This window comes from Haliotis cracherodii, unplaced genomic scaffold, assembly GCF_022045235.1.
Source record: "Haliotis cracherodii isolate W230 unplaced genomic scaffold, xgHalCrac1.p SCAF_8, whole genome shotgun sequence".
NCBI classification, from domain to species: domain Eukaryota; kingdom Metazoa; phylum Mollusca; class Gastropoda; order Lepetellida; family Haliotidae; genus Haliotis; species Haliotis cracherodii.
In genome coordinates this window covers 20845556-20866337 of record NW_027266341.1, presented here as the reverse complement: position 1 = coordinate 20866337, position 20782 = coordinate 20845556, and the positions used below count along the sequence as shown (strand labels likewise).

The 20782-nt window shown below is 40.2% G+C and overlaps 1 protein-coding gene across 1 annotated transcript in view; it reads right to left on the bottom strand.

Moving 5' to 3' along the window:
* LOC139449844 (THO complex subunit 2-like) overlaps positions 1-20782 on the bottom strand; it is a 63055-nt gene that overhangs the window by 29991 nt on the left and 12282 nt on the right. Inside the window, exons 11-32 of the mRNA XM_071231400.1 lie at positions 20449-20647; positions 19593-19753; positions 18839-18940; positions 18334-18418; positions 17840-17933; positions 17297-17377; positions 16813-16909; positions 15876-15993; positions 15220-15399; positions 14487-14651; positions 13608-13667; positions 12622-12716; positions 12008-12134; positions 11134-11281; positions 10141-10295; positions 9017-9145; positions 7036-7173; positions 6182-6250; positions 5710-5825; positions 4183-4258; positions 3660-3744; positions 211-376 (exon numbers count right to left, since the gene is read on the bottom strand). Coding sequence (XP_071087501.1) covers positions 211-376; positions 3660-3744; positions 4183-4258; positions 5710-5825; positions 6182-6250; positions 7036-7173; positions 9017-9145; positions 10141-10295; positions 11134-11281; positions 12008-12134; positions 12622-12716; positions 13608-13667; positions 14487-14651; positions 15220-15399; positions 15876-15993; positions 16813-16909; positions 17297-17377; positions 17840-17933; positions 18334-18418; positions 18839-18940; positions 19593-19753; positions 20449-20647 — 2646 coding nt within the window. The remainder of the gene's footprint in view (positions 1-210; positions 377-3659; positions 3745-4182; positions 4259-5709; positions 5826-6181; positions 6251-7035; positions 7174-9016; positions 9146-10140; positions 10296-11133; positions 11282-12007; positions 12135-12621; positions 12717-13607; positions 13668-14486; positions 14652-15219; positions 15400-15875; positions 15994-16812; positions 16910-17296; positions 17378-17839; positions 17934-18333; positions 18419-18838; positions 18941-19592; positions 19754-20448; positions 20648-20782) is intronic.

The window sequence follows — 20782 nt, the reverse complement described above, 5'->3', positions numbered from 1 at the left end:
AGACAATACATTTACTGACAGCATGAGCCAAAATCCACTCTGTGAAGCCACAGGATTGCCAGTTTAGCCAGCTGATAAAACGTAAGAGAGTAGGGACCTATTCTGTACCAGAATCACCACAGGGTTTGAAACTTCAAGTCAGAAACTAACCAAACCTGTCACTCAGAATACACAAAACATTCCCCTCATATTACAAGTCCCACAACTCACCTGGACGTATCTTTCCCTTCATCTGGGGACTTCTTGTCTGACTTTGATTTTCCATCTTTCTTCTCCTTCTTCTCTGACTTGTCTTTCTTTTCAGGTTTATCTCCCTTTTCTCCGCTCTCCTTACCCTGTTTGATGTCTTTGTTTTCCTTCCCATCTTTCATACCGCCTGTAATAAATCACATCATTGTCATAACTCAATAGGTTCTGTGAATGTTGTTTTCCCCAGTCAGTAATATTACACCAGTATTTTGGTTGACTGTAAAATAATTGAGCCTGATTATACAAACAAGTTCTTAATAGTGTGGTCAATGCTTGAAGTGGGAGGAAAGCCAGAAGTGAAGCAGGTCCTGGACATTTACTACTTCGGTGAAACCCACGTGAACGGATATGGTCTTGGCAAAACTAGAAACATAATCAGGTCACATTTGGGACTAAAACCCACGAACGTAGGTTTCTTAGAGACACAAGCCTGCAAAGCAATTTGCAGCGCCTGTGACAACTGGACAGTAATATTACACCAGTATTTTGGTTGAATGTAAAATAATTTAGCCTGAACATACAAACAAGTTCTCAATAGTGTGGTCAATGCTTGAAGTGGGAGGAAAGCCAGAAGTGAAGCAGGCCATGTGTTGAAGTTCATAAGAGGCTGATAACTTTGGTGCCATTCAGTATATCAATCAGCAGCAAGCAGGTTCATAAATTGGTATTCCTCAGTACTAGTCCAGCTTAAATGATATAGTCAGTAAGAAGGGAAGCCATATTGTGGAATAATAATAGTAAGACAAAAAGAGAGCATGGCTCACTCATACACCGACTGACTCCAACATATTTTTTCAGCTCAAAACATGAAAAAAAGCAATATATTCTCAGAAAACACACTCATCGAAATAAAACTCTGCACTGCACCTCTCCTACTGGTATAGAAACTGTACCCCCAATTGGAAAAGAATCCATGAGGTATTTCTTTAGTTATAGGTCACACAAATGTTGAAGTAAAAAAATATTCTAAGTTCAAAACATGCAAAAAAAATAATATATTTTTGGAAAAACAGACATATCAAAATTAAACTTTGCACTGCCTCTTCTATTAGTAAGGAAACATTTTGCTCAATTTGAAAAGAATCCATGGATTAGTCATAGGTCAGACAATTTTAAGTAATTAAATTCTAAGCCCCAAAAAGAAAAGAATAGAAGTTCTTTTTTCAGAAAATCCAAATATTGACATCAAACTTGGCACTGCACTGCTTCTATATAAGTCTGATAAACATGTATGTAGTAGTTTTCAAATAATAGGTAACCCATAAAAATGATCTCAGGGCAGACGGACAGAAGTCCTTGGTATAAGTATATACCCCTGCCCTTTTAGGTCTGGGGTATAATAATTAATGTATAAAGCGCCTGGCTTGCTGACATGCTGATCTTTATACCCCCTGTATTGATACACTGAGACACTGTGAAAACGCATAATCAACTTAATCCAAATCAGAAAGGATGTGTTATTGTGCACAAGTCCTTCCCCAAAAACATCAAATGGGATCTAAACCAGTACAATGACATTGTTATGTATGATTATCTCATGCCTGAATACCTAGAACAATTTAATTAGATTTTGGTGGTCATTTTGCCAAATTTTACAAAAACTTGAATACGGGTTTACAGTGTCTCAGTATAGTTATGTTACCAAATCAGCAAATCCAGTGATCGAAAGGTAGAATGTGTAGGGTTGGTAGCCTACCATTTGATTTTCAAAACTGTTACCAAATCATCAAAAACAATGAGCAAAGGGTTTGAATGTGTTGTGTCTGTAACCATAACAAACAAGTATTTGTCACAAAGTGACGAAATGTCCCCTGCCTGTATATACACCATAGTACCAAATATAAAGACAATCCAGTGATTAGTTCTTGAGATATCGCGGCAACACCGTTTTCCAACTCCAAAAGCAGATTTGCCTGCTGTGACCTTGAAAATGGAGTCAAGGTCACCAAACCCGACTGGTGTCTGCGGTGTCTGTATATACACCATAGTTCCAAATATGAAGACAATCCTGCGATTAGTTCTTGAGATATCGCGGCAACACTGTTTTCCAACTCCAAAAGCAGATTTGCCTGCTGTGACCTTGAAAATGGGGTCAAGGTCACCAAAACCAACTGGTGTCTGCGGTGTCTGTATATACACCATAGTTCCAAATATGAAAACAATCCAGTGTTTAGTTCTTAAGATATCGGGGCAACACCGTTTTCCAACTCCTAAAGCAGATTTGCCTGCTGTGACCTTGAAAATGGGGTCAAGGTCACCAAAACCGACTGGTGTCTGCGGTGTCTGTATATACACCATAGTTCCGAATATGAAAACAATCCAGTGTTTAGTTCTTCAGATATCGCGGCAACACCGTTTTCCAACTCCAAAAGCAGATTTGCCTGCTGTGACCTTGAAAATGGGATCGAGGTCACCAAAACCAACTGGTGTCTGCGGAGTCTGTATATACACCATAGTTCCAAATATGAAAACAATCCAGTGTTTAGTTCTTGAGATATCGCGGCAACACCGTTTTCCAACTCCAAAAGCAGATTTGCCTGCTGTGACCTTGAAAATGGGATCAAGGTCACCAAAACCGACTGGTGTCTGCGGTGTCTGTATATACACCATAGTTCCAAATATGAAAACAATCCAGTGTTTAGTTCTTGAGATATCGCGGCAACACCGTTTTCCAACTCCTAAAGCAGATTTGCCTGCTGTGACCTTGAAAATGGGGTCAAGGTCACCAAAACCAACTGGTGTCTGCGGTGTCTGTATATACACCATAGTTCCGAATATGAAAACAATCCAGTGTTTAGTTCTTGAGATATCGCGGCAACACCGTTTTCCAACTCCTAAAGCAGATTTGCCTGCTGTGACCTTGAAAATGGGGTCAAGGTCACCAAAACCGACTGGTGTCTGCGGTGTCTGTATATACACCATAGTTCCGAATATGAAAACAATCCAGTGTTTAGTTCTTCAGATATCGCGGCAACACCGTTTTCCAACTCCTAAAGCAGATTTGCCTGCTGTGACCTTGAAAATGGGGTCAAGGTCACCAAAACCGACTGGTGTCTGCGGTGTCTGTATATACACCATAGTTCCGAATATGAAAACAATCCAGTGTTTAGTTCTTGAGATATCGCGGCAACACCGTTTTCCAACTCCTAAAGCAGATTTGCCTGCTGTGACCTTGAAAATGGGGTCAAGGTCACCAAAACCAACTGGTGTCTGCGGTGTCTGTATATAGACCATAGTGCCAAATATGAAGACAATCCAGTGTTTAGTTCTTGAGATATCGCGGCAACAAACAGGCGGGATGTACGGACGGTCGTGAATACTATATCCCCCGCTTCGCGCTTTCGAGCGGCGGGGGACAATAAGCACATCCAGTTACCAAAGGGTTAGAATGTGTTGTCTTGGTAACCTACCATTTGATTCCCGTTTCTTCACATCCTTAGCAACATCTGTCCTCATCCCTGACCCATTGGCTGCTGCTGCTTGGGCAGCCTTTTTCTGAAGAAAATGAGACGACATCAGTTTTGGTATATCGCACAATAAATAAACACTAACAGTTCAATGACTACCACGAGTATTCATCTTTCCAATATAGTGTTGCTTATGCTATGTGAAATATTTTCTGGGTTTTGAGCTAATACATTTTAAAATGTTTTATACTGACAAATGACATCTTTATATTATCTTAAAAGAGGTATAAATGACAAAACTCTTGCAAACGAGGTGAGTGAGGGAATGCGATTTTATGTTGTTGTTTTATTAAGTTTGCTGTATTGCCATCATCCACAAAATTCATGTATCAAGTGAAAGTGAAGTTAGGTCTTCTGCAATAACTAGAGACTGAGACTGAGACTGAGACTGAGACTGAGATCTGTTGATCATCTCATCCATGTCAATTATTAAAATCTCTCCATGTGTACTAATATGATGACTCACAGCTTCAATATCTTTGATATGGAATCGAGTCTCTGGCATCCATTGTTGCTTCTTACTTTTCAGTTGACCAGAATACCTGTTAAATAATAATCATGCCTCTTCATCAATCCTTGAAATAAGAGAAAACTACAAAAAAAATTCACAAACTTGTTTGCACATACATCCCCATTGGAGAAAGACGACTATTATGTAACAAACAAAAACAGCATAGATAATGACATCTTCCAGAGGCAAGGGAGTTAACTGACTATAAAAGTCCAGTTTCCACCCTTCCTGAACCAGGCTGGTATTATGGAGTTACATTTTGGCCGGACTATTGAGTCTGTGCATAGTCTAATCAAAATTGTGCAACGAAAACGAGATCGAAACCCGGTTTGTAAACTGTCGTTCAGATTTCTGTCGATTACAGGATTTGAAAAGCATGTGCATCTTTTCATGTTTTAATCAAGGTGATCACGTGATTTGATGCACTCTGCGATGTAAGACTCGTTTTATCACAATATAGATCTTGATTATCAATCAGATCGTATTGAGTGGGCAAGTGATACCAGAAGTTGAATCTGATTGGTCCATAGGAGTGAGTGAGTGAGTGAGTGAGTGAGTGAGTGAGTGAGTGAGTGAGTTGGGTTTAATCACGGCTTATATCACGGCTTAATGTGGAGGAAAGACCGAAGTGATGCAGGTCTTAGACGCTTACCACTTCAGTGAAACCCACGAGCACGGGTATGGTGCTGACAAACCTAGAAACATAATCGGGGCGAACCGGGATTTGAACCCACAATCACAGGTTTCTGGCGTGCCCAAGGTACGCAACTCTGCACAGCGAAATGCGGCGCCTTAGACGACTGGGCCACCCGTGCCACGGCCACGGAGAGGCATGGAAGGAACATAACTTGTAATAGCCACAGGTGGTGTATGATCGAGCCCAGGAATTCCAGTCCAGTTCGGCAAGGGTGGAAACTGGACTTTTAAAGTCAGTTAACGCTCTTGCCTCGGGAAGATGAGATAATGAGGATGCTGTATATAATTAGTCTGTAAAGAGGTGAGATGAAATGGTAAGAATTCAACTTTATGAGTAACTTCTGGTGTATTGCATACAGCAACATTTGTATGTAAATTCCTACACCGTTATCAAGCTATTGTTGTCCATATAGTTGTATGTTTCCTTACTTTCTCACCAACTTCTAGAATGCCAATCGAACAGTTAGGTGAAATGATGTTTAAGATTATTGCACTCATATTGTGACGTGCATGCAAATGTGTATTTGTGTGGCTGCTTTTACTTATGGTGTTATAAATGCTAGCCCACTGAGATACCATACCGCAGTTTAACACGAATACCCCACTCAGACACAGACTACTGACTGAGCCGACCAGTCCTTGTTTTATCCCCTTATGTTGAACACAAGGCCGGGTAAAAAGTACATCTTTTGGTGAGACATGTCCAGGGATGGAACCACTGATCTTCCACTCTCCGGCCAGTTGCTCTATCCACTAGACCTATCCACTAAGTCACACAATACCTACCCCATGGCTAATGCATATATGTCTGGTCTCTTGTCCTTCTCATCCTTGCTGAGGCGATCGACTCGCCGCTCCAACGCCTGGCCAAACTGCATGATGCGAGGGTAGTGAGGTAGAATCTGAAAACACAAACATAACTCAAGCACTTGAACTAAAAATTAATAATAACAAAATATTTTGTCAAACATGTATATCTCATCCAGTGAGCTGACAAAATTTGATATTATTTAGAGTGTGTTGAATTAATGATTGATATTAATTTTAGAGGAGCTATTTCTGTTATTTTACATGACAAAAAATAATCAGTTAACGAGTGAAGTAAGTTAGTTGGGTTTAAAGCCGCTTTTAACAGTATTCCTTTTATATTGTGGCGTTAACGAGTGAAGTGAACATATGGCTATATTTTGTTCTGATATCTTTGGCTGCTTGTTTCCTAACTTTTACCAACCATATAAACTATCAAATAGGGCCTCACCTTTGTCAGGATAATGAGAGCATTCCTGATCTGGATGTAGTTTTGGGATTCCAGACAAGCAACCATTGCCTGACAATACAATCAGTCATATTCAAATACAATAGGCATAAACAACAAGAGTCATCAGAAGATGACAAATCCCCCCGGCCCCAACAAGTTCGAAAGAGCAAATCACCTGAAGTCCAACTCGATGAGATAATTTCTAATCTGTCTGTCCATATACAAGAGTAGTTTTTGAGCAATAAAGACAATACTATGGAATTGGGATTCAGAACTTTGTATTTCTACGTCAGTCAAAATCAAACTTGTTGCCATGGAAACAGATATATATAAATTCTAAAAATCCCTAAATAGCAAAAGGCACCAGTTGATAACCTGGTTTTTGTGTGTGCAGTTTCAAGAAAGAATACCTATTAGTTTTAGATATATGGTCCAGACAAACACAACACTATGAACAGAGTCAAAGTCAAACTTGCTGCCATGGAAACAGGAAAAACAAGTTTTCAAGTTCTGCCCCGGAAAAGGAAATGATTACGGGTGGACGGACGGACAGACAGGCTGGCTGATCGCTATATCCCCCCGCATTATATGCCGGGCGGATAAAAATCATTGCTTGACTATCCAAACTCAAAGACTAACACAAAGACTATGGAAGAACATAAGCCAAAGGATAAAAAATCCATGCTATTCAAACTAGCATATCTTTCAAATTTGCTTACATGTTGAAACAATCAACAAAAATTAAATTCAAAAATTCAATGTAGGATAAACAAACTTCATTCCTTAAATGTTGAGAAATCAAGATTTATATCTGACATGCTTCTGAAATGCCCCCAAGAGATTCCATGACCCACCTTTGTAAGTCTGAAATGCCACTTGTGGCACACATGTCTGTAGTTCTCGAAGTCCAACCCGTCGGCCTTGTTGCTGTTCTCCTTATCCTTGGTTGCCTTCCTGAACACGGTCACAAACCCAGGGTACCCAAAACATTCCTATAGAAAACAACACCATTGATACATAAGTTTCATGTTGTCAGGGGGCGGTTGGGTAGGCTAGTGGTCAAAGTGTTTGCTCGTCACGTTGAACAGCCGGGTTTGATACCCCAAGGGTTCAATGTATGAAGCCCACTTCTGGTGTCCCCTGCCGTGATATTGCTTGAATATTGCGAAAAGCAGCGTAAAACAATACTCACTCACTCTGTCAAATATTTTGAACAAGACCAAGCACAACAGCTTTACCCTTTTCAGTCAACACCTTTGTTTGGGATATTTCCCAATACTTGGTATCACATTTTCATTTTTACTTTATCTGGGTTGTTTATTCACTGTACAATACAGCAGTCATTACCATTCAGACTACATGATGACAGCCTGTAAATAATGAAGCCTTCATCAGACAAACAAGTGATGGATATGATGAGCAATATCTCAACCAAGTCAATAACCAACAACCCGATCCTTAAGTTAACTCTCACATTATAATTGTTATTGTTTAACACCGCATTCAGCATTATGCCAGCTATACAACAGCGATAACAATCGCGTCTGTACCAGACAATACAGTGATCAATGTTGTGAGCAATGATTTACATCACTGGGGTTCAATGACACACAATCAACCACGTCACCAAGCAGCCTGACCACTGGATCCATTTGGTTGCTCTTTCGACCAGCACAGGCTGCTGTGGATCAAATCTACCCCGAGAGTTCTATGATTGGTCATTAAAATTCTATGCTTCACCTCTTACGACAAACACTTGTTGTTTTTATTAAAATTCTAACCCTGGATCCCACAGGCAATATTATCATGTAGCCATTTTGATATGTTCAAACTATGTTGCCAAAAAATATCCATTAAAGGGCAAGTTCACACGGAAATGAACCATTTTTTCTTGTACTTGTTCCACATTAAAAGTGTTAACATAGAAGTGTTATAGACAAAAATATGAAAACATCATATTTAATTAACATATTTTTTGCACTAAAACGATTTATATTTTTCACATTTACCAAGTGTTCTATTTCCATAACAAAAACACCATGGCTTATGCCCCTTGCAATATGACGTCATTGGTGCCAATTGATAAACATTATGACGTCATCATGCTTTGTTAGAGCCGCTTCACATGGTGTAGGTACAGTTTTGTGATTCTAGCATCTCAGATGCCAACCAGAATTGTGTTATGCTGAGTCACCACTGCGCCGGAGTGTGTCGTAGACCATGTTGTTTTACCGCAAACTGGTCCTTGATATCTTTTGCGTTGAGAATAGACAGGGACCCAGTTGAATTGGCACCAATTACGTCATAATCTAAGGGGGATAACTCAGGCCTATTTTGCTCGTAAAACGAAGGCCTCATAACGGCATATCACTTTCGTACTATTGTGAGCTTCCTACTTTCACTGTGAAAAAAAATGAGTGTATATTTTCAAACACAGATACTAACTAATTCTACAATTGCGTTTTGTTTAGAAAAAGAAAAAAAGTGATTTTTGCGTGTACACTTCCCCTTTAACACACCAAAATAACTTTAATGAACAAGAACTGTGGAATTGATACACCCTTAGCCTTGAAAATCAGCAGAAATTTTTTACCATTGTTTTTCTGCTAGCAAAACATTTTCAGATGTCATTGCTTATAACATGACCACTAATTCAAAGCCCTGTATTTAAACCTGAATATTTTATTGACACCAAGTAACTGTATATTTCACAATTAATTAGAAGCTAAGTAGACAGCAAGATCTTTAATATTTTAATAATTCAGGAAATAGCTGTATTATACATGTCATCTATTGACACCTCTATCACAAATAGAGTTAATAGCACATCCTGACCTTTTCAAAGATGGCACTATCGCTATGCCATTTCATGATGGTGTCGAGCGCAGCACAGAGGAAACGGCCATACCGACTAGCTTCATTCTCCGTACAGCTGGTCACAGTATAGGTAATATCACAGAAGATCTAAAACACAAGACACAATATCAGTGCTGAACACCCAGATAACATACAACAATATTGTATTTGAAAATATGGAAACCATGATAATCTGGACGTACCATTCTTCATGAATTAATGTTCATTTGCATTTAACTGACAATTTCACTGTAATCAACACAAAGCTGGTTTCCTAAGACACATTGAGTAATTATAAAAGCTTTTACAAAAGTTCTGAATTTTTATTTGATTGGGTTTTAACATCACACTCAGCAAGATTACAATCATATGATGGTGGCCAGTAAATTATCAACACTGGGACAGAAAATCCAGTGATATTATGAGCACCAGTCCACGACGTCATGGTACGATGACATGCAATCAACAAAGTCACACAGTCTGACCACCCGATCTGTTTGGTTGCTTTTTACAACCAGTACAAGTTGCTGGGGTTCTATTCTAACCCTGAATCACTACAAGGTCACCTCATTCGACTAGCATAGGTTGCTGGGATTCTTTTCTAACCCTGAATCCCCTAGGGCTGGGAAGGGTTCTGAAGTAAACATACTCTCTACAAAGTGAACAACGTAAGTTCAAATCTAACAACCAGCAGAGGTTGCTGGGGATCTATTCTAACCCTGAATCCCCTAGGGCTGGGAAGGGTTCTGAAGTAAACATACTCTCTACATAAGTTCAATTCTTACAACCAGCATAGGTTGCTGGGGATCAATGAAGCCCCGAATACCCTTGTGCTGGGAAGGGTTCTGAAGTTTGCTTCTACAAAGGGAACAACAGAAGTTCAAATCTTACAATCAATACAGGTTGCTGGGGATCTATTCTAACCCTGAATCCCCTAGGGCTGGGAAGGGTTCTGAAGTAAACATACTCTCTACATAAGTTCAAATCTTACAACCAGCATAGGTTGCTTGGGATCAATGAAGCCCCGAATCCCCTTGTGCTGGGAAGGGCTCTGAAGTTTGCTTCTACAAAGGGAACAACAGAAGTTCAAATCTGTGTCTTACTCTATCATAGCAGATGAGTGTTGAGAAGTGAGGTGTTTTCAGTTCATGCAGCACATGTATGAACTTGGCACAGAAGACGGCATCGCTGGCCGTGAAGCAACATCGGGGAAAGATGCACAACTGGAGGACCTCTGTGATCGCCTCACTCTTGGAACCTGCAATGCACAGAAAGATCGGGAAATAGTGATGTCCAAACAGCTGATGAATCCTTTGTATCTGGCGTGCGTATGTGTGGTTTTTTCATGCCTCACTCATGTTCCCATGTGCGGAATCGTTTTAACCACCAGGCTACCCCACTGCCCCAATTTGTATCCAGGATACAAACTCAGTGAATGTATAGCATATAAAATGTCTTTACATTTCAATACTGCTGTGACACACCATCAGGCATATTGAGAATGAGTGAGTAAGTGATTTGAGTGAGAAATATAATCGAGGCGAATTGGGATTCGAACCCACAATCATGATTTCTGGTGTGCCCAAGGGACGCAACTCTGCACAGAGAATCGCGGTGCCTTAGACGACTTGGCCACCCGTGCCCCCCAAACTGAGTATGAACAAAAGATATGGTCATTGGCTTATGCCATAAATACTTCCCTAACAAGATTGAACTAATCTTGATGCTTGATTTGGTTCCTGCACCAGCAATGGATCGTTTGAGGAAAACCATCCTATGTCAATGCAGTGCTTGAACTTAAGAAGGGATCCTGGGGTCCTTGAGGTCTTCTCAAAGGTATTTGAATCTAGGGACCCCCTAAATCTCTAACTAACATCAGGGTTATGAAAAGGACCCTTTGACGTTCATGCTTAATTTCAATCACTGTAATGTGTAGAATAATATACTACAAAACAAAAGTTCAGGAAATTTAATATGAAAGGATCGGATGTTCCTTAACGTCTCTTTAGTGGTATAATTTCCTTCTATCCAATGTCTGCGGTTGTTGTGACCATGTGCTGAAGGGGATATAGGCGAAGTTGGTGAATGAGGCATACCTTCTCGTGACAGGAACCAGTGATCACGTTCATGTTGGAGTCGAGCCATAACTCGATTGACATGTTCGTTCTGCTTCTTCTCCTCCTCCTTAAGTTTCTCCATCAGGTTGTTACAACGTTCCTTCTCCTTCTTCTTCTTGCTCTGGGGCTGCAAGTAGCAATGGGATGTCAAGATAAAGGGTACGGCAACAGGATAAATATAATGACTATTCAGCAGTATGAACATGGACCTTTCCTGTTCGAGGTCTATGGCATACATCATGCCAGGGTCTCCTTCATTCAAAATGACTTCGCTTTTGTTTGCGTACCACTGAGGCATACCATTCATACTTCATGCAAAGTTTGAGCATCATAGGCCTTGTAATTTTTGTTTGTGAAATATGATAAAATGTAAAATAGACAGCCGACAGACAATAGATGAATGATTCATTTGAGCTAAATGGCAAAGTGTGACGTGCAAAGGCAAAACGTATTGCCAATTTTGGTATGATAATGTTATGGGATAATACTGAAAACATAAAGCACATGTTTAAATGTGTTTCAAGCCCAGTAGCAGTAGTGGTGGAGGTACTAGTGGTTGGTTGATTGGTTTGTTGTTTAACGCCGCACTCAGCAATATTCCAGCTATATGATGGCGGTCTGTAGATAATCGAGTATGGACCAGACAATCCAGTGATTAATGTCATGAGCATCAATCCACACAATTGGGATCGATGACATGGATCAACCAAGTCAGCGAGCCGGACCACCCGATCCCGTTTGTCGCCTCTTACGACAAGCATAGTCACCTTTTACAGCAAGCATGGGTTGCTGAAGACCTATTCTACCCCGGAATCTTCACGGGTCAGTACTAGTGGTCATGGTCGAGGCTTACCATGTCCCTGTTATCATCAATGGCATTGATCTGACTGTTGAGCTGCTGGATCTGTTTCTCGTATGCTGGAGTCGGTGCTGCCAGGTCGTACATCGACAGAGACCAGAATGTCAAGTAGAACTGAGGGCTGCAACAATAAAACATACAATTTTAACCAGTGCTCGACACTAACATTGGTCCGCTGGTCCAGTACATTTTCTTAAGGACCAGTAAAATGAAATAAGTGGTTATATCCATTTGTATGACTTTTAAAAACAGCGATACTGTGTCTAGTAGAGATCAAACAGGACCAGCAAATTTTTCTTTGGTGCAGATCCTTGGGACAACTGACAATTTTGGTTAGCATCAAACACTGTTAATTGTAACTAGTTTTCTGTACTTCAATGTTTCCCTCTTTCCTGATCTGATGGGCATATTTCCATTTAGGCAAACCAAAGAAAGTATTTGTTCTGAATGTAAGAGGGTACATATGAAGCACTTCACATTGTGAGATACGAGGGTTTCAGAATTGTGCTTTTTCTTGCATTAAACCAAAAGTTCTTCATGAGTTTCCAACACAGTCCTGTCTGAGAAGCAAGAACTTTTTTTTCATAAAAGCACTGAGAAAACTGTACCTGATGTCTTCCCACACTTTGCCTGGATAGAGAGACTGGACCAGATCAATGGTGGGCTTCAGGACTTCTTCAGAAGCTTCAATATAGCGCTGAATCTGTAGACACAGAACAATGATCAAATGCTGAACAAACAGGCTTTATACATGTAATAAGAGACTAGCCTTAATAGGGTCAAGCTTTCAAGAACGCAAACACTGGAGGCTCCGGAGCTGATAGGTGAAGGATACACAGCCACATGTACATCAATCTGTATTCCAGGATGGATAATCCTACAACATATTTTATCGCCATGGCTATATGTCTCAACTAAACTAAATTGTAATCTCTAGTATGTTAGAGCTTTGGCAGAAATCAAAGAGAAAAAGTCTGAATATCCTCGATACCAGGGATGACAATACATACTACCACAAAGAAGACAAGGACCGCCTGATTCTTTCATTAAGAAATAAACGACCACAAGTTGTTTATTCCTTATATGAGATTTCAACATTAAGTTAAGCTTACTTAAGGATGTTAATAAAATATTGCTTTAAAATATTTATCTGTATTCAAATAACGATGACTCCCTGAATACAATACGACCACGGAAATGTCGGACAAGTCCATTTGACGAACACAGGTGTAAGTTCCAGATATTTTCACAATTTTCACAGCGATTATCTGTACCTTTTCTCCCAATACCGATTGTCATATCTCGCCCACATTTTTGATATGTTAGTTCGGCCAGTGCATTTATCTATGTTGCCAGGCAACATCATCAGGGAACAACTCACAAGACACTTCCCTCTTAAAAAAATGTCATCAAGTTGTGACAGCAGGTTTGAATCTCCTGAAATGACATCATGATAGAACAATGGTGTATCGTGAAATAAACCACGCTTTGTTCTTCATTATACTTTGCGATTTATCGCGTCGCTATCTTCAATATCACTACAGTTAATCTGTCCTGGCATCTGTCTCAAGTAAGTCTCAGAAACAACACATACCTTAGTCTGGCTACTACTTTTCTGGCCTTTATCACTCTTTCTCTTCTCTTCATACTTGGCCTAGGAAAAAAGAGAGAAAAAAAGATAAAACATGACCTCTAGAAGTATCACAATCATTTACTCCGAGCAATTTGTACCCAGTAACCACGCTTGTTGCAATATGTGGCCAACCATTGGATGGTTGTGAAAGTATTGAGAATGGATAGTTCTTGGATAGGTTCCTAGGAGGATCCCCTCAATGGTATGACCTGGCTTGTTCGGTACTTTAAAAAGAGGTGTTGGTTATTACCCATATTGCCAAAATTCTGTTTGTTTCTGATATTTTAGTATTACAAATTAGACAAATTCCACAGGATACCAGGAATGGGAATAACATTTCGAACCCAGGTGGGAAATCAAACCTGTGACTTTGGAGTGACAAGCTGACACTTCAACCACAAGGCATTCCCAATACTCCAACTCCATATGAGAGATTTGATGTTGTTTTGCTGCCATCAACAATTTGCCAGGTATTTAACAAATGCCTATAAATAATTGAGTTTGCACCAGGCAAGTTAGGGTTACTGGTGACATATACTACTCAATGACTTTATGTATATACTCTTTGCACTTACTAAGCATTCACCTGATGAAGGAGCAGGATATAGCTCTGAATTGTCATGACAAAGAATAAAAGAAGTTGCTTCCCATAAAAAGTGCCATATATTCATACACAAAAGAAGTTTAGGACCACCCAATGTTTTCCTATTACCATAGTTAATATGCCAGGATTGTTTCATAAAGCCATAACAGATTAGCTACGGTCGTATGAAAGAATCAGGTGGTCCTTAATAACGTTGTTTGGGAAGTATACCTCTTATCATAGCAAGCTGTACTCACATTGATCCCATGTGCATAGAGAGACCTGGACAGGAAGAAGGCCGAGTCAGCTGGCAGGTGGAACGTGGTCATGAGGACATCTATACTGGGCAGCCTCTTCACAAACTCCTCCGTGCTCAGCTGCATGGAGAGGAAACTGCCAAACTGAACCAGCGTGTCCTGACACTGGGAAAAAAGGAAACAACACGTCTTGTCTTTAATGGAACACAATTAATCTGCAGCATCCCTCCTGTATTTATCTAACTGGATTCAACTCAGTTAGCAATATTGAAATATTGGTGATAACAAACTACGTCCTAGGAGTGGCAATAACACTTTTAATTTCAGATACTTTTCATCATCATCATCATCATCATCATCATCAATACTATTCGTAACATCATCAATTTGTATCTTATTAACCATCATATCCAGTGTGACCACTTAAGACGCATATCCTGCATGAGAAAATAATAATATCGTCATCGTCATCGTCATCATCATCATCATCATCACTTTTACTGTTTGTAACATCATCACTTTGAATCTTATTGACCATCATATCCAGTGTGGCCATTTAAGATGCATGTCCCACATGGAAAATTAATCTTAAAACTAACTAATCACAACATTTGACAAGATGACATATTCTGTCTTAGATCAAGTATATCATATATTGGACACTGTCCCTTCATGACATTTACATTAAGAAACAGAATGTTCTGAATTATGACACAAAAAAAAACCGGCATACCTGATCGTAGAGTTTTCCCACGAGTTTGAGATGCCTGTTGGATCCCTCCTTAAATACAACACAGTTCCTCTGCTGGGACATGAGCAGACAGAGAGACAGAGCCAGGTCGTGTTCCAGAAGCGTCTCCTTCAGACGAGTCGATGACTTCTTGGTGTTGCGCACTTGGGCAAAGTAGCCTCCCTAGCAAAGGAAAGTAACTAACTTACAAGGAGGCATTGCACACAACTACTTGCAACCAGAGCAACCAATGGAACATTTCTTCCTTCAGTTGCAAAACACAGAAGGTCGTAATGATAACAGTAACAACAACAGGTGTGATGTCAGCAATTAACGTTTTGAAACTAGAGCTAATGAACAGATAAGGGACCCCTCGTTTTTAAATACTGCTGGTTCATAAAACTTGTAGTTAAAAGTAACAGAAACACTGGCATATACTTCTTATCGACTTAAATGGAACCTGGTTTAGTATTATTCAGCAAATTGTTAATAGAAGTTTATACCACATATCAAATAGATCATGAAATATCACTCAGCTGACTATCCAAATTTGAAATGAACCTGACTATAATTTGCTTGGGAGTTCTTAATTCTTTCAAATGTGAAACACTGACTGTAAAAAATGTCAAAACTTATTGTCATTTGACTGAGATGCCTACCTCCTGTCTGAGCAGCTCGCCTCCTGTCATGGCTTCCAACTGGTCATTGGTGATCTCCTCTGATATCTCCACACCTGTCATCTTCTGTACCACCTCCCTCAACAGCAGCAGGTCAATACTGCAACATCACGGACAGCACTCGTGACATGGACTCAAACACATCAACTTAAACACATCCCCTACTCAAACATCGCTGACTCAAACACATCACCTCCTACTCAAACACATCAGCAACTAAAACAACACATCAGCAACTCAAACAGATCACCTCCTCAAACAGATCACCTCCTCGAACAGATCACCCCCTCAAACACATCACCTCCTCAAACACATCACCTCCTCAAACAAATCACCTACTCACACAAATCACCTACTCTAATAGTGCCACAGCACTGTAGAACAAAGGATTTAAGTTACAACAACATAATGGAATCTACAATGATATAAAGGTATAAATGTGAAAAACATTACATTTTAGATAAATGTTGAGCATTTCATTGCCATTCTATTATAAGAACCTTGGGCTTACTTGCCACCACTACTAGAGCTTTTTTTGTTTTTGAGTGAGTGAGTGAGTGTGGTCTTACGCCACTTTAAGCAATATTCCAGCAATATCACAGCAGGGGACACCAGAAATGGGCTTCACACATTGTACCCGTGTCGGGAATGTAACCAACGCTTTAACCACGAGGCTTCCCGCCCGCCCCTCTTTTTTGGGGAAAGTGACATCAGTCTCCATTTCTCCCACTCATCATGCTCATCCAATTTGATTGGATGACTTTTTAAAGCCTTGTGCCATTCAAATTGGGCTCGGCAAAAGGGTCCAAGGTATTTACCATAGCAGAATGGTGATATAATACACTGGATAATCAAGTTTGTTTCAACTTTGTCATGTTCAACACTGCGTAGAGACCAGTAATGATCCAAGTGTCCTCACCTCTTGCCTGCCTTGAGTTTATTGGCCACATACTGCATGATCCCAGCCAGTTCCACCTGGTACTTGCGACAAATGCACCCAGCAAAGTTGGCCAGGCCTGGAACCAAAACAATCTCGTGAATCCTCTGCTGCATCGTTTGTAAGTTCATCTAACTTTGAATCCTAATAAATTTGATGAATGACTGTTTAATTACAACATGCTACATAAATAGTTTATATGCATATAAGTAACTAATATCTATTACAATCCCCATAACATGGATAGACAAGGCCACTAGTCTGAGACCAGTGAAAACCTAGAGGACTAGTTAATTTCTCCCCAAATGTAGTCATGTTAAAGAAGCTACTTGTCTGAAATGAACTGCATACTGGTTATATTTGACCAATGGTGTCTACCCCTGCAATAATAGTTATAGGGTAACAATGATGTCATTATGATGTTTAGCCTTCAACTCTATTCTCAACTGATTCTTCATCAACTTACTCTGAAGCCACAGGGAGATGTTTGTGTCATCATGCTTCATTCTCTCCTTCTCGGGACTTGCCACAGCTTCTATTATACAGACTCATATACAGTCAAGGAAAGATTTAACTTTGTATCCACAAATGTTACCCCACAACAAAGACATGACTAACATATGTCGTGCTACACTGATGGAGCTTCTCTTTATAAGTATATCAGACCGGCTATGTGGTATCAGCTTACTATGGAAGGAACGTCAAAGTTTATGCAGGTCATAGACAGTTACGATATTAATCAAATCTATGCATATGGGTTTAAAGCCGACCTAGCAAGGATCGTAATCGGGACCAATGCCCTGCGGGTCTTGGCAGCACAGGGGCACAGCTCTGCTTAAAAAATTGTGGTGGCAATACATACACTAGCTAAAAATCGTCAAGTCTTCACATATCTGCATGATAATGAAATTGGAGGAGTTCACTTTCAAATTTTCATAATTCCTCATCTTTTAAGTTTGAGACTTCTGCATTTTCAGGTTGCCATGGTAAACATGACACAAAAGGATACATGCTAAGACATCATAGGAGAAGGATGTGAGGAACTTGAGTGAGTCCACCACTGGGCCGATGAAGTTATCATAGCGCTGGATTTGAGACAGAACCTGAAAAACACAAAATACAAAGGTAACATACCAGCCTCTATGGGGTTTTCAAAGTTGCATGTGCCAAGTCAAAACACCAAAGTATACATCTATACAAACACAATTTTTGAATTTGGGTAAAGGCTTTTTAAACTTCATTCAATTTTTAATTGTCACATAAAAAATACAACTATACAAAAAAATGGATACTAGTTTTGACTCCTGACACCAAATGTTTTTATAAGAGACTGAGTGAGTATGGTTGTACACCGTCTTTAGCAATATTCAAGCAATATCACAGCGGGGGACACATGAAATGGGCTTCACACATTGTACCCTTGTCTGGAATAGAATCCGGGTCTTCAGCGTGACAAGCCACCCGACAGCGCCTGTTTTTATAAGATATAATCAAAGCACTTACATATTCAAACACCACTCCTGGGTTGCTGTGACTTAGTTTCCCAATTTGTCTACCAGATGGCTTGACTGTTTCTTTGGACAAACGTCTGTGAACAAGATGTACATAATTGCAGAATTTAGATCATTCAGAGAATTAGCCAAAACAGGATGCAGCAATGAGGAACACATTTGTCAATGTCATGAAAAGATAGAAATCTGCTTGAGAATGCGATGGTCTGTTAATATGTGATTGATAATATTAGCATCACATGCTGCCGGGGCACAATGACACACAATCAACCAAGCCACCACACCATCCATTTAGTTACTCTTAGAAGCATAGTGTAATGGGGACATATTCTACCCAAGACTTCCCACTGGCGCATACAGATAAGGAAATCTGCTTCAAATGGTCTGTTGCAGAAGAAATAATTGAGAGAGACATCAAGAGCGCCTCAAGACTATGAAAGAAAAGACATGTCTATAAACATCCAACCAGTGACAGTTGTCTCCCCTGACACACTTACTTCATGATGTATTTGGCCCGCTCCAGACAGTCCGCCCTCCTCCGGATCAGGATTGCATGATGCTGATGGGAGTCATTCTTCCAGTGACCATACAAACGGTATCTGAAAGGACATAACACAGTTTTAAATGATTTGAAACATCAAGATCATTGACATCCGAACATATCAACATGTCTCTAATACATAGTGAACTTTGACCTTCAGTGTCTGTATGTTCAGACTGCATTTTTACAAGTAAAAATATCCAGATGGATAATTCTTTGGTATTTATTTATTTATGCCCCTTTTGTAATATACAAACATTCGCAACAGTAATTGTGTGGAAGGGAGGTTTCTAGAATTGCAGAGTTTCACAGTAGAATTACAAGTGAAATCAGAATCATTTGAATTTGAATCATAAATAATTCATGTATCACATTAGAAGGTTACGAAGCACAACTGGAGTTATTTGTCAAATACCTAAGAACATAGAATACAGAAGTTTTCAGTGTGTGTGTGCTTCTTTCTTGTTTAACGCTGCACTATGCAATATTCCAGCTGTATGACGGTGGCCAGTAAACAATCTAGTCTGGACCAAACAATTCAGTGATTGATATTGTGAGCATCGATCCACACCATGGTGTATGATGACACACAATCAACCAAGTCACAGAGTCTGACCACCCGACCCATAAGTTGCCTCATTGACCAGCATAGGCTGTTTGGGGCCAATTGTAACCCGGAATGAACACAAGCAGAAAGTTTCAAGTCTTACCTGAGTTCATACTTGTAGAGCTTCAGGAGTCCCCACAGTTCCTCAGTGAGACAGCAATTACAGGGCAGAAGACACATGCTGGGCAGGACGACATCATCCAGGATGTTCAGGAATCCATAGTACGCAACATCGTCTTCTGGACCCACGCCACCTTCATGGCGCTGAAGCCGGGTAATCACAAATGAGTTGAGTTTAATGACACTTTAAACAGCATATCGGCTGTATCAAACATTCAGCTTTATTTGGCAGGATAGTGAGCGAATATGTGTAACTCTGTGTGTAACATTATTCCTATGACATCATAGCATGTCAGCTTTGTGTGGGATAAAAGTGATGAAGGTCTTTAATATCTTCTCCACTTTGGTGAAACCCACGACCATGAGGTCATGTAGGTGAGGTGAGGTGAGGTGAGGTGAGGTGAGGTGAGGTGAGGTGAGGTGAAATGGGATTTAACGTTGTGTCCAAGACTATTGCACTTATATAGCAACGTGCATGTACGTGTGTGTATGTGGCTGCTTGTTCTAGTCCAGACTGATGCCAATTTATAGTGCTAGCCCACTGAGATACCATGCCGCAGTTTAACATAAATACCCCACTCAGACACAGTATACTGACTCCGAGCTGACCAGTCCTTGTTTTAGCCCCTAATGCCGAGCGCCAGACAGGATAACAAACAAGTACCATCTTTTAAAGTCTTTTGGTACATAGCGGCCGGGAATCAAACCCCAGACCTTCCGCTCTCCGGGCGGACGCTCTACCATTAGACCATGGAGGCGGTCAGGGCATGTAGGAATAGCTCATGTCTTCCAAATGACCCAAAAGACAGTAAGAATTTACTAAGCACTAAGCCAGTTACCTTTGTCATGAAGGTCCTGCCAAGTCGGATGAACTTTGCGATGAGTATGGGATCTCGCGAAGCGTGTGGTCCCAGGTAGAGAAACATGGGCATGACTCGCTGGTGTAGTTGTAGAAATGTTGTAACAGCATCAGGGGATATCTTTCCCTTCCATCTTCGATCTCTCTTTTTCATCAAAACTCTTGATAAACCACTGTTCCTAAAAATTAGAGAAATAAGCACGTTTGATGACTCTCTTGTTATAGCACTAACTTGCTTAATGTTAAGGTGAAATCATGAATATTCAAGAAGATGGTCTACAAGCTTACAGAGGCAGTGACTTTGCTGGAGACAA